The 14,150-nt window shown below is 39.4% G+C and overlaps 1 protein-coding gene across 1 annotated transcript in view; it reads right to left on the reverse strand.

The window, feature by feature from the left end:
- Positions 1-14,150, reverse strand: part of ABCA4 (ATP binding cassette subfamily A member 4) — a 75,690-nt gene that overhangs the window by 10,185 nt on the left and 51,355 nt on the right. The window contains exons 28-38 of the mRNA XM_072868787.1: positions 13,582-13,706; positions 12,197-12,295; positions 10,945-11,134; positions 8,671-8,765; positions 7,656-7,688; positions 6,386-6,491; positions 6,189-6,263; positions 5,555-5,724; positions 3,817-3,994; positions 2,254-2,369; positions 402-549 (exon numbers count right to left, since the gene is read on the reverse strand). Of these exons, the coding sequence (XP_072724888.1) occupies positions 402-549; positions 2,254-2,369; positions 3,817-3,994; positions 5,555-5,724; positions 6,189-6,263; positions 6,386-6,491; positions 7,656-7,688; positions 8,671-8,765; positions 10,945-11,134; positions 12,197-12,295; positions 13,582-13,706 (1,335 nt within the window). The remainder of the gene's footprint in view (positions 1-401; positions 550-2,253; positions 2,370-3,816; positions 3,995-5,554; positions 5,725-6,188; positions 6,264-6,385; positions 6,492-7,655; positions 7,689-8,670; positions 8,766-10,944; positions 11,135-12,196; positions 12,296-13,581; positions 13,707-14,150) is intronic.

Consider the following 14,150-nt stretch of genomic DNA (forward strand, 5'->3'; position numbering starts at 1 on the left):
ACATCTGCTAGTCATTGTGTTAGAGGAGGAGTGTCTTTCCTTACTTAGTGGTGACTCTGATTTTCTACCATGTACCTCTTCCTGTACAACCCAAGCTGCAGAAGCAAGCACAAAGTGCCATGTCCCCTCCTCCGCAACTGTGAAAGAGTACAGAAGTTTGCTCACAGGGATGAAAAACATTCAATGTCATTCCTTGTGTTTGTAGCCCAAGATAACAATTGCCGAGTCACTTATCTGGGTTATTCTGCTCACCTGTCCCTGCAGTTACTCAGCAAGTTCCCCACTCATTTACTGCCAGAAAAAATGGCAAGGTAGAGAAAGACAGTTACTCAGAGATGGTTATGCTTGGACACCCTTTGCACAGCTCTTTAAAACCAGGTGTCAACAAAAACATTACTTACCGGGTTATTTTCAAATAACTCCAGGATGAACGTAATGGCACTGCTGTTGATACCCACAAAGAGATTAATACAAGACAATGCAACATAAGCAGTGCTAGGGACACTGAAGAAAGAAGAAGCAGGGTACATCATGGGAATTACTGCCCATCTGCATGCAAAAGATAGAAAACCTATGATAACAGCTTGTCAGTATTCTCAGTTGGCCTAATGAAAACACAAAGTTGAGCTTTCTTCTCATCCCAAGTGTAATGAAATGGTGTAACCAATCAGAGATGCCACCACAGTATTCTTTCCCTGGTTACTAGATAAAAAGTTTTTTCTGCTTAGCCTTTTTTGCTGTTAAAATGCAGGGCAATAGAAACTGCTAAAATTGAGAAAACTTAATGCTAGCAAGATTATCATCCCAGGTATCCTTGAACATCTCAGTGAACTGTACACCAGGAGAGAGAAACAAAGAAATGTTAGATAAAGCAAATACAATGTACTGCTTTGCTAGATACTCCTCAGCCTTTGGAACTGTCCAAAGAAATCAGAAATTCTGTAAATGTTGATATTCTTTTCTAACTCCTCTACCATTGCTTTTTTACTCTTGATTTGGAGGTTCCTGTGCCATGATTTCTGGGACATAGCAAATGCACATGCAGCAGCACAAGAGGAGTATTCCTCTGGAATAAACTTACAGTGCTTAGCAACAATCAGTCTGACTAGGAAGAATTCAGTAACAACAACCTGAATTACTTAATGAGACAATACACATGTGGTCAGAAAGAATCATCCTAAGTTTCTCATTGTGACTGCAGATGGATGCAAGGGCTAATATATGATTCTATGGATTTACCTTCCTTTCTGTTTTTTGAGTAGCAAATTATGAAATTATTATTGAAGTGACTGCCATGTGATTATATTTTTTCTGAACATTTCATCTTAGTAGATGCTTTAAAATATGCAAAGACATTTTAAGTGTCCATCCACAGAGCCATGAATTACTATATTTTAAAAAAATATATAGAGCCACAGATAACTTATTAAAGATACCACTATTGCACTTTAAAAAGATATAATGAAAAATTAAAACAAATGAACGTTCTGATAGCATTTTTTAAAATTGGGTATTTTACAGAGATTAAATTGTGATAATGCTTTGCATTTTCTCAGGATTTTAATTCAAAGAATGAAACTTCAGAAAATTAAAGGTAGTCTGCCCAGCAAATAACTGTTCCCTCTTAGACTTAATTTGTGATATACATAGGAGGATGTGAAAAGCTTAATTTATTTCTTTAACTCTAGAAATAGATCTGGTTGATCATTTTGCCTAGACTACATCAACTGCAGGGCTATCAGGAATATAATTTTATAGATAAAAATATATGATCACTAATTAAACGAGAGAAAGTAAATATCAGTCAGCCTTTTAAAATGCTACTTTGCCAACACAAATGGTCATTTGAAGTTAAAAAAAGTGTTGAAGACTCAGTACTCTTTGCCCTTGGGTTAAATGCTGAAAGTTATTTTAGTATTGGCTGTCAATGAGGCAAATGAACCACCACTAAATTCCTACACATTGTACATATCAGAAAGCAGCAAACTGAACAAATATATTTTCCCGTAAGGATTAGGTTTAATGCTTAAAAATGTAAGGCAGTGACAAAAAAAAAATCTCCTTTACAGCGTGTGGCCAGACAGCATGTATAAATATCCTGGAGCAGGGACAGAACCCAGTTGTAACTTGTATTGTACCCACTCAGTTTTATTCTTTAAAGCTGGATTTCGCTAACTACCAAGCTCAGTAACATGAAAACATTTCCATCTGAAATACAGGGCCCCACATGCAGGAACAACCTTGAACACTCACCCATACAGAAGCAGCAAGGCAACAAGCACAGGGAGATTAGTTGGAGAAGTGTATGCTTTCTTGTTGAATCCAGCGAATATAACCACAACCATTCCAGCACTCAGTGCATAATTCACCTGCCACATCACAGGGTGAAGATCAGTGTGTAAGACCTGAGAAGGTCTGCAAACATATCCAGATCCTACACATAATTCCAAAAGGATTTTGTATTGAGGAACACTGGAATTTATGAGCTAGACTAGTCACACTCAAGCTGTGGATCAATGGGTCCCTGGCAGCACTCGACATTTTTATGAGACATCTTTTATCAGACTGTTCATCAAAAATACAACATATATTGTTGTTTCTTAGATTAAGGTTTGGGAGCCAATTATTTCATGGTCCTGCTGGCAGGCTGCCCACAGGAAGAGGCCATGGTTATGCAAGGGAAGTGCAGTTTCTGGTGATGCAAAGGCTGTGTAGGAGGGAAAAAGCTAGTTACTTGAGCCACATTCCTGGGAGGAGGCTAAAGTGAGTACGCTTGGCCACTGCTCTTCTCAATTTCTCTGTTCAGTATTAGTAGTGCTAGTCTACTGCAATGCACAGAGCTGCCCATGCAGAATGGAAGGTGGCATTTCACAGAACTGCTAACATCAATTAATACCTTTTCATCATGCTGTCAAGGGCCATGGCCAAGCAGAATTCCTGTCAAGGAAGCTGCTGGGAGGCTGCTGTGACCAGCAGGGGACAAGAACTGAGAGACCTGCTTCTTTTCCTCATTTACTAAATTAATGTTTTCCTTAAATTAAGCCTTCTCCTGAAAGAGCACCTTCCAAAGCCCAGAGAGTTTAGGGCTTCTCAATTATTTCAATTTTTTTTCTTTTTAATTTTTTTCTGTTCTATGTTCATGCTTTTCTTATTGCATAAGCCATTGGCCACTCTATTGAGAAAGCATGGCCAGAAAACAAGCCCCTTGCTGTGCCTCAACCAGGCAAAGACTTTGTTCCTTTGTGACAAAGCGGGCTGAGGAGTAATGGGAGGGTAGCTGGGCCCTGTCTAAGCAAGCCTGGGCCTGTGGTCTAAATCCTTTTGGAACAACACAGTGAACATGATTCAGTGACCTAAACAAATACATCTATGTCATTTTAGACACCCTAGAGTATTCTGTCTGGCCTCCAGCTACTGTTCCAGCAGCCTGTGAATCTCCCCACTTAGATTTCTTGAATATCTTGAAACACGTTATGGTTCTTCTAGCAGGCAGGAGTGACTAGCATCAGGCAACTGGGCTTTCCCCTGCTATGGTAAATTGTACTTAATTATACATTCAGCTGTAAGGACTGGAAACCCTAAGATTACAACAATTTCTGCTTCATTAGTTGAATAATGAGCTGTGCACCTGACTTAATTTTTACATCTGTAATTAGTTAGGAGGTTAGATCCTTAGCATGCTCTCTGAGAAAAACTTAAAGAAATAAATGCTTTGCAATGCTCAGAATCACCTTCACTTAATTCACAGATTAGTCCCCAGTTCATGCAAACCCAGGAATAATTGCAGGCTATGAAATCAGATCAGCAGTTACTCACTATGTCCCACATGAAGTTAGTCAGCCAGTAGATCGTAGGGCTCACACCACTGACAAACTGTAGATGCTTGGCTTTTGTCACACGTTCTTGAATCAGGTATAAAACAAAACTAGCTGGTATAAAGGACATGGCAAAAATCACACAAATGGCAACAACAGCATCCACTGAAGTGGTCAGCCTAAAACAAAGCACAAGAAGGGCCTGTGAGCAAGGGAATGGACGCAACATAACACTATATTAGCTTTTGGGGAATAAGGAGGGAATTTTAAGATCTAGAAGCAGCAAGGTTATCTTGTAAGTAGAAGACTTTTCCAATTTCAGAATGTGCTAGTGTATTTTCCCAAGTTGTGTTGCAGACTGTAGCTAACAAATATGGATGTTTGTGGCACCATTCCCTGATTTTTTTACTTGCCTTCACTCTCTGGAGCAGTTCGACTCCTATATGTATCTCAGTTTGACAGCCTTTCCTGTATGGTGTGTCTCAAACTAGACATTAAGGCACAATAGTCAAAGTGCTCTGGGAGCTGGGAAAAGAGGGACTCAAAGAGGCAAGTTGCAGACAGTGAGATGAAGCGCAGATCTTGCCTCTGTGCTAAGGCAGAAGTTTTCAGTTTCACTGACTTCTGAACTTCATAGGAGACGTGAGTGGGAAGTCATGTCTTCTTAGAGGTGTCTTTTTCAAGAAATTATGGCTTTTAGATTCTGGAATACACCAACTCTACTACATGCCATTGAAAATCTACCTGTGTGCTGTCCTTGGCACCAAGACAGAGGTCGTTGACTACTGCCTACCTGTAGTCAATTAAGGACAATTTCTGATTCCTTTTTTGGTTATGATCTCTGTGTTATTTTACAAGTAGATCTATTGGCTTTGGAGCATGAACAAAGACTTCAGAATCTTTGTGCTTGGGAATCAACAGAAACATGTAATCATGTATAACCAATGGTCATAGCTCCTACATGGGATGGGAATGAACCCTTATAGGAATATAATGAGACAGAAAAGAATAGATTGTATATCTAATTCTTGATTAGAATAAACCTTCAGGGTAAGGCCTCCACATTCTGCCAATTGAACTATTTATCCTGTCATGGTTTAGCCCCAGCTGGCAGCTAAGCACCACGCAGCCGCTCACTCACTCCCCCCCGGTGGGATGGGGGAGAGAATTGGAAGAGCAAAAGTAAGAAAACTCGAGGGTTGAGATAAAAACAGTTTAATAGGGAAAGCAAAAGCTGCGCATGCAAGCAAAGCAAAGCAAGGAATTCATTCGCTACTTCCCATGGGCAGACAGGTGTTCAGCCATCTCCAGGAAAGCAGGGCTCCATCATGTGTAATGGTTACTTGGGAAGACAAACACCATCACTCCGAATGTCCCCCCCTTCCTTCTTCTTCTCCAGCTTTATATACTGAGCATGACATCATATGGTATGGAATAGCCCTTTGGTCAGTTTGGATCAACTATCCTGGCTGTGTCCCCTCCCAGCTTCTCCTGCACCTGGCAGAGCATGGGAAGCTGAAAAGTCCTTGACTAGTGCAGCAGCAACTAAAACATCTCTGTATTATCAACACTGTTCTCAGCGCAAATCCAAAACATAGCCCCATACCAGCCACCACAAAGAAAATTAACTCTACCTCAGCTGAAACCAGGACAATCCTCAGAGTGTGAGTACACTGGAGGTGGTAAGCTGCCAGGAGAGGGAGCAGTAAAAGCCAGCAGCAGAGCACAGGCAGACTTACACAGTGACTTCAGAGAGTTGCTCCTTAGTGAGGTTCAGAGGGTGGTTTACAGCAGTGATCCCGTATTCCTCAGGGGCTTGGCCAGTCCGCAGGTTCGCTCTAAGGATTGCATTATTTGCTACATTAAGGAAACTAACCATAGCATGCCAGCCTTTATTGTTAAACCACACCTAAAAGAGTCAGAAAGTACAGATTCATTTAAGAAGCCTTCACTAATAATCCTGAGCTGCAGGAGAAAATTTGTCTGCCTTTCATCTACTTTGGCAGGCATTGTCAGCAGGGAAGAATCCAGCACCAAGAATTCATAGCTCCTAGGCACAGTCCAGCAGGAGGAGCTCACATACTATACTTTTAAAAGGGTTGGACAACCACTGTCAAGGGATTTTATAGAAGCACATTTTAAAATTTAGCAGAATATGTCCTACTCAGAAGTATTTAGGACAGCAAGAAGTACTAAGAACATGGTTAAAATATCTCACATTAGAAATAACTTTGAATTAACACCGTATCCCATATTACTTATAAGTATAATATATCAGCTCTTCCATCTGAGAATGCTACTACCAATATTCTCACAATTTGAAGTCTATGTCAAAGAAAGACTGTGAGTTAGCAGACTAATTCCAGCAAATACCTTAATATTATCTTCAGTTTCCATGTATTTAAGGAAATTAGAAATTTCTTTAGCAGCAGCCAGTGAAGTTTGTCCCTAAAATAAAAAAGAAAAGGCTAAAGGTCAGCTGTCTGGGTGAAATCTGGTGCTGCAGGTTTTCAGCTTTGTAACAATTCTTTAGTGAAGGGACAAAAAAACCCAATAAAAATCTTGCTTACCCCTGTCACATTCATCATTCGGCCAAGATCACTTAAAAAATGGACAACTTCATCTCCAGAAACATGAAGGACTGGGAGCCTTCCTCCTATAGAAATTCCTCCATATCTAACAAAGAGAACAGTATAATCAGTCACTTGTACCACAGACCCAAAACTCTGTACTTTGATGGAAATACTAAAAGTCCATTTAATGTAAGTTTGATTTCTATACATCATATAATTCATGTATAACAATCTCCACTCTTCTTCTAACAAGTTTTACTAGGTCTTTATAGGGCTTACAAATAATAGAAGTCCTATCAGTTTCTGAGGGGTTCATGCCAGGACCCTGAGAAAATTATTATTTAGATAGAAGACTGGGAGAAAACAGTAATTTCTACAGTGCAAAATCTTTAAATCAAGATAATTGACATATAACTGTTTGGACAGCATGGAGGACTGAGGACAGCATGGACCTCAGTTAAAATTTCAGTTGCCCTGAGAGGAGCAGCTATTCACCAATGCTGGTGCCAGCCAATACTCCATAATGATAAATACTATTGCACGAGATGAACCAAAGTCTAATCCCATAGAAAGTAATGTTTGCACATGAACAAGCAGATATTCTGTGAAGGAAGCCAGTCATCCAGCTGCTACCTTTGAAGTGAATTCCTACTGCTGATGAAAAACTAAATAAGTACGTTCTCCAGGCTAATCAGTCATCTTTCTAAGCTTAGTATCTGCAGCGTTGACATCACACTGAGGTTAGCTGATGCCTCTATGTAAGCATAGAGCACTAGTGGAATCTGTTTTATAACTACTGCACATGTTCAGAGCTGGGATGAGGAGTTGTGGTTGTTACTTCTGTATTTGATAGCTGGTGTCTAGGTTTCATCTTATCCAGGTCCTTTTTTTGGAGGGTTCATATTTTTCTGCTGCACTTTGAAAGAGCTGCATGAGAGCACCATCGCAATGTAGTACAGCACTGTATTGTAACATTCCATCACGAAGATCCCATTAGTCTGCCTCTTGCAGATAATAAAACCGTGATAGTTCCATTGTGTGCCTCAGGCCTTCATCCTTGTGGGGGTAGTCCAAACAAATATAACCCCTTGTCTTTATAAAACCATTGCTGACCCCCAACCTATTTCCTACTGAAGCCATCTCTTTGTTCTGTACTATCTGCCACAATTCCCCTTGTCCATTCAGAGAAACATTGTGAGGCTCCATGGTTAAACAGAAATTCATTGTTCCTTTATTTACCACCATAATCTGTGAATTGGTTTCTTACCTTTGCTCATTGACCCAGTATTTGCTCTTCAAGCTGAAACAGACAAAGAGAATCCTGTCTCTTAATGCACTGAACCAAAGTCAATGGTATTGTCAGGCTTAAATGGAAATTAAAGGTGAATTCCTATGCTTTGCAGATCTCCAGTTTCCCCTAGACAGCTTTTTTTTGGTTGTTGTTTTATTCGCTTTCTTTTTTAATTGCTGCTGATTACTTTGAGTTGTGGGGTTGTCAGGACTTTTGGTATTCCCTGCAGTGGGTTTTTGGTTTTTTGTTTTGTTTTGCCTTCTGACATGATTAATCTCCAGCTCATACAGAGATAAGCAAGATTTCTAAAGTGACACATACTGGCTCTATCCTAAATCCATATCAAATTGATTTTAAAAGATATATCTAAAGCAATTATGACATGTGCTAAGAGAAATCAGTCAAAGGCAGCCAGCACACAACTAATACAATGGGAATTTCAAGAACTCTGCTGGGAATTGAAAAGGTAGCAAGGCCTGAATCAGAAATAATAGGCCATGGACACTGCACAGCTAATTACCATGCGCGACACTCGTGCAAGCTGAGGAGCTATCAGTAGGATAGATGTATCTATGTAACATTGTCCTTTGGCTCTTTAGCACTTCTGGGAAGCAAGTGATAATTAACTCAGGCAGATGGTCATGCTGGTGTGGCTACAGTTCTTCAGGGACACAAACTAGTATCTCTCCATGACAGTTCACCATGCTGAGCAGAGGCACCAGTTTTCTCACCAGTTTTACGATTAATATGGCATTCCATCAACATTGAAACTTAGCTCTGCCTATAAAGGAGTACCCAATTATACAATAGGTATAATTAAAACAATTTAATTCCCCTAAAATGAGTGTGTCTCATTCTTACATCAGGAATATAGACATGATGCTCAAGTCTACACAATACTGTGGCACATCAGGTGCTATGTTATTATTAAATGAGAATTTCATGGCCAGATACAAAATACAACATGTGAAAAACAGAGATTCACCCCTACCTCCCTTTTATCAAAGTGGGATATGTTTTCACCAGAAAATCTGTAATATTTCTATGGGTCAGATCTTGAAGAATTTCTGTGCTGTGCTGCACTCTCTGCAAAGAAAAGAAAACCTAATCAATCACAGTAAACTTTACAGTCTCCAAAGCTATTAAGTAAGTGTCAGGAAAACAGCAAAAGTAGCTTTGGTTCAGAGGAATTGCTCAGGTTCATAGTATCACTGAAATGAGAGTGAAATGAGATGTTTTTTAGCCCAAACATCCTTACTTTGCTAAGATTTCAGAAGAAATCATGAAATCGCAGAAGTTTGCAATGCCTGACACAAAACAGTTGCACTTCACTCTGAAACTTGACCCGAGTTATTTAAAACAAAGGCCAGGGTTGCTCAAGGCTTTTTCTTCACTGTGAAAGAAGGAAGCTTTTCAAATAAATTGAGGTCCCAGTGAGGATGAGGCAGTTTACTATGATTTAGCAAGTTGAAGTAAAAATTAATATGAAAACGTCACCTTCACTAGCATGTTAGATAACTTGAATGAAAATTACTCTCTTTTTTTGTAATGAAAATGACACAATGACACCTTTGTGAGTCTTCTGCAAGTACAGGGTCACTGTGAAACGCAAGACCTCAAACTTGCTCAGTTTATCCCAAGGTAGAATATACTTAAAAAGATTCCTGGGCAGTTTCAGAGGGCAAAGCTTGCAACCTGAAACGACCTAGTAACGACCTAGAAAGTAAGTCTAATGAACTTTCCAGAAGTTCCTACATTTGTCCACGGAGAGGCAGTACCGGATGACACAGAAGATACATTACAGTGGTCTAGGTGATTCTAGACAATACACAGGAAGACTGGTAGCATCCTCATAGTACCTTCATTAAATGAGCTGTCTATGCTCAGACATACTTCACAATTATTTACATACTGTTGCTTCCCTGGAGACTCAAATGTGAACTGTTTCTTCCTGACAAGTTATACAAAATTATCATATCCTGCAAAATTATCAGGATAATATTGTAATAAATATATTTCCCTTAGAGGACTAGAATTCCCACAAACAAACAAAAAAATTAATTTTGCATCCTACTTGGATTTGAAGTTTTAGACTAAATTTCCCTCTCAAATACACTAGCATGCAATTAGCAAAATTCAACTTTGGCTGTCTGTTGGACAGGGATTACTTGGAAATCAGAAATAACTTGGGATGCTGTGAATAAGGTCAGAATATAACCTCTTTATTAATTTCATTTTTTGCTTCATAGACAGGAATTCTACAGATATTTAAAACAACTTTGCTTTGTTGTTTTGTGAATAGCGATAGAGAAACCAAAGCAAGCTGAATCAGTATTTTTAAGAGATCGTGTCATGGATTTGGATTCAGAAATTGATTAAGCTTATGACAATAGTGTTAAAACTAGAATTATTTTAGTCATTTGGCTAATGTGTGCAGCCTGGCAAACAGGAATATTGAAGTCGAACGATGTGCACGGTGAGACATTAAATTAGTGAGCTATTACTCTGAAAGTGGCTGCAGTTCTGTTTTCTTTACCTTGTTAGAAAAACATTTAGAAAACGTAAACACTATCAGGCTATAATTTTCCTTTGCTCTTCAAAAGAGCAAGCACATTTTATAAAGGGCACTACTCAGATTGTTCATTGATAGCAACAGGTGGGAATGTAGCTCTCATCTCTTCTCCATACAGCATCAGTGGTTATTAAATTACTCATCTTCATGCACATGCATACAAACATTAATTTTGCTAGCTTAGAACTTTCTTTCTAGAAATGGAACCAAAAGACATGTAAAAAAATAATTATTTTGGGTTGACTCAATATTAATTTTTCCATTTTTAATGAGATGACCCCACTCCACGATTTTCAAAATCATGACATTTTTTCTTTCCTTTCCTTCTTCTTTCTCCCTCCTTCCTTTCCCTTCTTTAAAGAAAGGTAATCTTCTAAATAGACTTGTTCTTTGAGGCAAAAAAAATTAAGAGTTTTAAAAAAATATTTGACAAATTTTTAAAATTTTTGTGATTTTCTTCTATATGAAAAGTTTGCAATTTGGATGAAAATAGTAATCAAATTTCATTTAAATCTACAGCTTTTCCAATAACTCTGAAACTGAATTGCAAATTCCAGCAATTCTTGCCCCCTTAAAAACATGTACTCAATTCTGTCCATGTATATTGGCATGGCAAGGTACTTACACATGAATCCCTTTTCCATCACTTGCCATGAAACTTTTCTACAAAGATTTGTGGCGCAGGGACACTACCTGTGGTGGCGGGAGGCCTCCTGCACCTGCAGGGCATTCTGGAAGCATAGTGAGTTTCTTATGAGTGCTGCACTTGCAGGAAGGTGAAGGATTCTCAGGGCTCCACTTTTGGCTCAGCAGGAGGCTGCTTAGGTTGGGATGAACAGCAGGTGTGTTCCAGGCAGTTGGCATATTTTTGCATGGGTAGTTCCTGTGCAGAGGAACAGACTCTTTAAGCTGTGCAGAGATACAGTCCATGAGAGCTCACAAATCCACAAAATCACAATGCTCTCAGCAGACATTCTCCTGTCAGCCCTTATCCCGTGAGTTATGAATAAGAACATTTTAGAGTACTTGGTAAACATGAATAAACATAATCTTCCCCCACATCTCTGCCAAGTTTACTGTCTTCAGCTTGCAGATAGGCCACTGAAGGAACAAGGGGACTGTGTTTGACCAATTAGTACACACAAAATCTGCAGTGGACACATATCTTTGTGAAGAAACGATCCTTTTCCTTGCTCATGCAGTATCTTTTCTCTCTTTATTATTTAAAGTTTCCTCTTTGTTCCTGCTCTACCAGGCAGAGGAGAGGAAGGGGAAGAGAGAGGAGAGGAGAGGAGAGGACAGCCAGAAGAATCAAGTTGCTGGATATCATGACTGGGAGAGAGGCAAGAGAAAAGGAACAAATGGCAAAGCAGAGCATGCCAGTGACAAATGCTTCCAAAGCAGGACTCACAGGCAGAGTAAGTGGGTAGGACAACAAACCTACCCACTTAGTGGGTTAAAGTAAGAGCTCTACTAACGTTGTCCTCCAGAATGAGAATACCTTCAAATCATAGAGGCTGTCCTATTGCTACTTCACAATCTGAGTAATTGCTGAAGCTATTGCTTCCAAACACACCAGTGGGAGCAGGAGGAACCTGAGGGGACTCACACATGGGAAGTGCCAGGGAAGCTGTGAAGATTTGGGTTTGAGCCCACTGACCTACTGACATACATTTCAAGGTTGCTTAATTCTCAATACAAGGCTACATGAGCTGGCTTCCAGCTAGTCACATTGAGCACTGTGAATCATTCTTAATCCAGTGGCATTGTTGCCTTGCTGTTTGTTTGTTACTTTTGACCCAATATTAGATATTATTGCCAACAATATATCTGAAGCATTTGCTCTAGTGAAAAGTCAGGCCAATTTGTTCTTGTTTCACTACTCAACTTCCACTAGTAATACCCTGCTAGAATCTCATTCAGGAGAGATTAGCTAGCAACTTACGGAAGAGGCTGATTCTTCATGCAGCGATTTCCAAATCCTGGTTTATTCAAGAAAGCATCAGTGAGGGAGACCATCTGCTCACTGCCAGGACGCTCATTGCTAAGGGAATAAGATAGGACTTTCTCTATAAATTTATTTTTCAAACTATTGTACTGGAATACACATAGCAACTGGTGAAGGACAGCCATATGGCAGAACCAACTGCCCCCCTCCAAATGCTGATAATTCAATTATTTTATTTATTCAAAAGCCCAGAACCCTCCAAGATGGTTAACCCACTAAAGCAGTGGCCCTTTTCTCCTAATATTAAAGCATGACTTCTGACATAGTCCTATAGCAATATTCTACAAAAAGTCTTGAATCCGCATTTCTACCCTCTCAGCCCTGTCACGCTCAGTAATCAGAAAATGAAAAACGCATTCTGCATTTTCATTTGCTGAGGCCAAAGAGCTGCTAATAGTGAAACGTCTGCAACTAACAACCTAATAACATTAGACTATAGAATATTGCTAGTGCCAAGTGTTATACAAGTATGAATATCAAACCCTGCTCCATACACTACCATGTGTAAATTAAATTAAAGTTTCATGTGAATTTTCAGCATGAAACTCAAGGAAAACGCTTCAAAATTATTGCCTTCAGTTTTGCTTTCTGCTAGTTGCGATCTAGTCTAGGACTTAAACATTGTTTATAAATTTCCTCTGCATTGCACATGTTTTGACTTGGTGCAAGTTCAGCTTTGGAATATGTGGAAGTGAAGTTGAAGCAAGTGTTCAGGAGAGCACAGAGGAATTGTACTGTGACCTGGAGAGAACAGAACTGAGGCTTCTATGAAGAATGAAAGGAGACAAAGTGCTAGTAGACAAAAAAAAAAAATTCAGACCCAGCCAAAGGATACTAAGCAGCAGCATTAATAAAATCTAAGATTCTCTGCTTTCATCTTGTTTCCATAACTTTGCCCAAATACTGTACTAAGTATAAATAAATCTACCACAGGTCAGCAGATAGACTTGAATCTCATTGTTCTCTAAGATTATGAATATAGGAGTAGTTCAGTGTCATATCAGAAACAGTCAGATTTCTTACTGTCCTGGATCTCCTGCTAGGCAGGATATGTAACTTTACAAGTGTTGAGGTCATGAACTCAGGTAGGAAGAGGAGAGTATCAAAGATAGCAAGATATTTGAAGGACTATTGGTTAGACATACTAGCAGCTTGCACCAATTTCATGCTATTTTAAATCTGCTGATTCCAGTGGAGTTAATCCTTTTTTATACCACATAGAGCGAGAAAAACCCAGTAAGACAAGGCCCCATGATCCTAAATGCTAGGGAGAAAAGGGTGTATATACGACAGATGTACTTTTACTCAGTGATTCCTCTTACCTGAAGAAAGTAAACTGTTGTCCATAGATCCAAGGGTGTAAGGTTAAGGCGGGATATTCTCCAAACGGAGGAATAATGACTGTAAGTATTAAAGACAGCAACACAAAACTAGCAGGGAGAACAATCTGCAGGGAACATGAAAACATCACACTAGGTTATTAGATATATGTTGTAGAGTGACACTGTACACACCTCATAATATATATAAGCAAAGGAGGGACAGCAGGAGCACACAGATCAGATCTGGTTTAGCTCCTGAACACCAACAATTTAATTTCCAAAGCTTTCTGTTAAGATTCTGTTTGTCTCAGAACTGTATTATGTTAAAAATAAAATGCTGGGCTAGTAGTGATTGAATAATGAACTGGGTGTGGGTGATAGACTCTAGGCAGAAAGAAATAGAAAAAAAAAAAAGAAAAAGAAAGAGGCAGAAGAGTTAGAATCATAACTAGAACAGTTAGGGACATTGTTACCCATTTGCGGCACCGCTGTTGCTTTGCATAGAGACATTGCTGGGAACGACAGCATTGAGAATGCTGTGGGGAAGAGTCAAGAACAGCAAAAGTCAG

This window comes from Ciconia boyciana, chromosome 7 (genome assembly GCF_034638445.1).
Source record: "Ciconia boyciana chromosome 7, ASM3463844v1, whole genome shotgun sequence".
Taxonomy (NCBI): Eukaryota; Metazoa; Chordata; class Aves; order Ciconiiformes; family Ciconiidae; genus Ciconia; species Ciconia boyciana.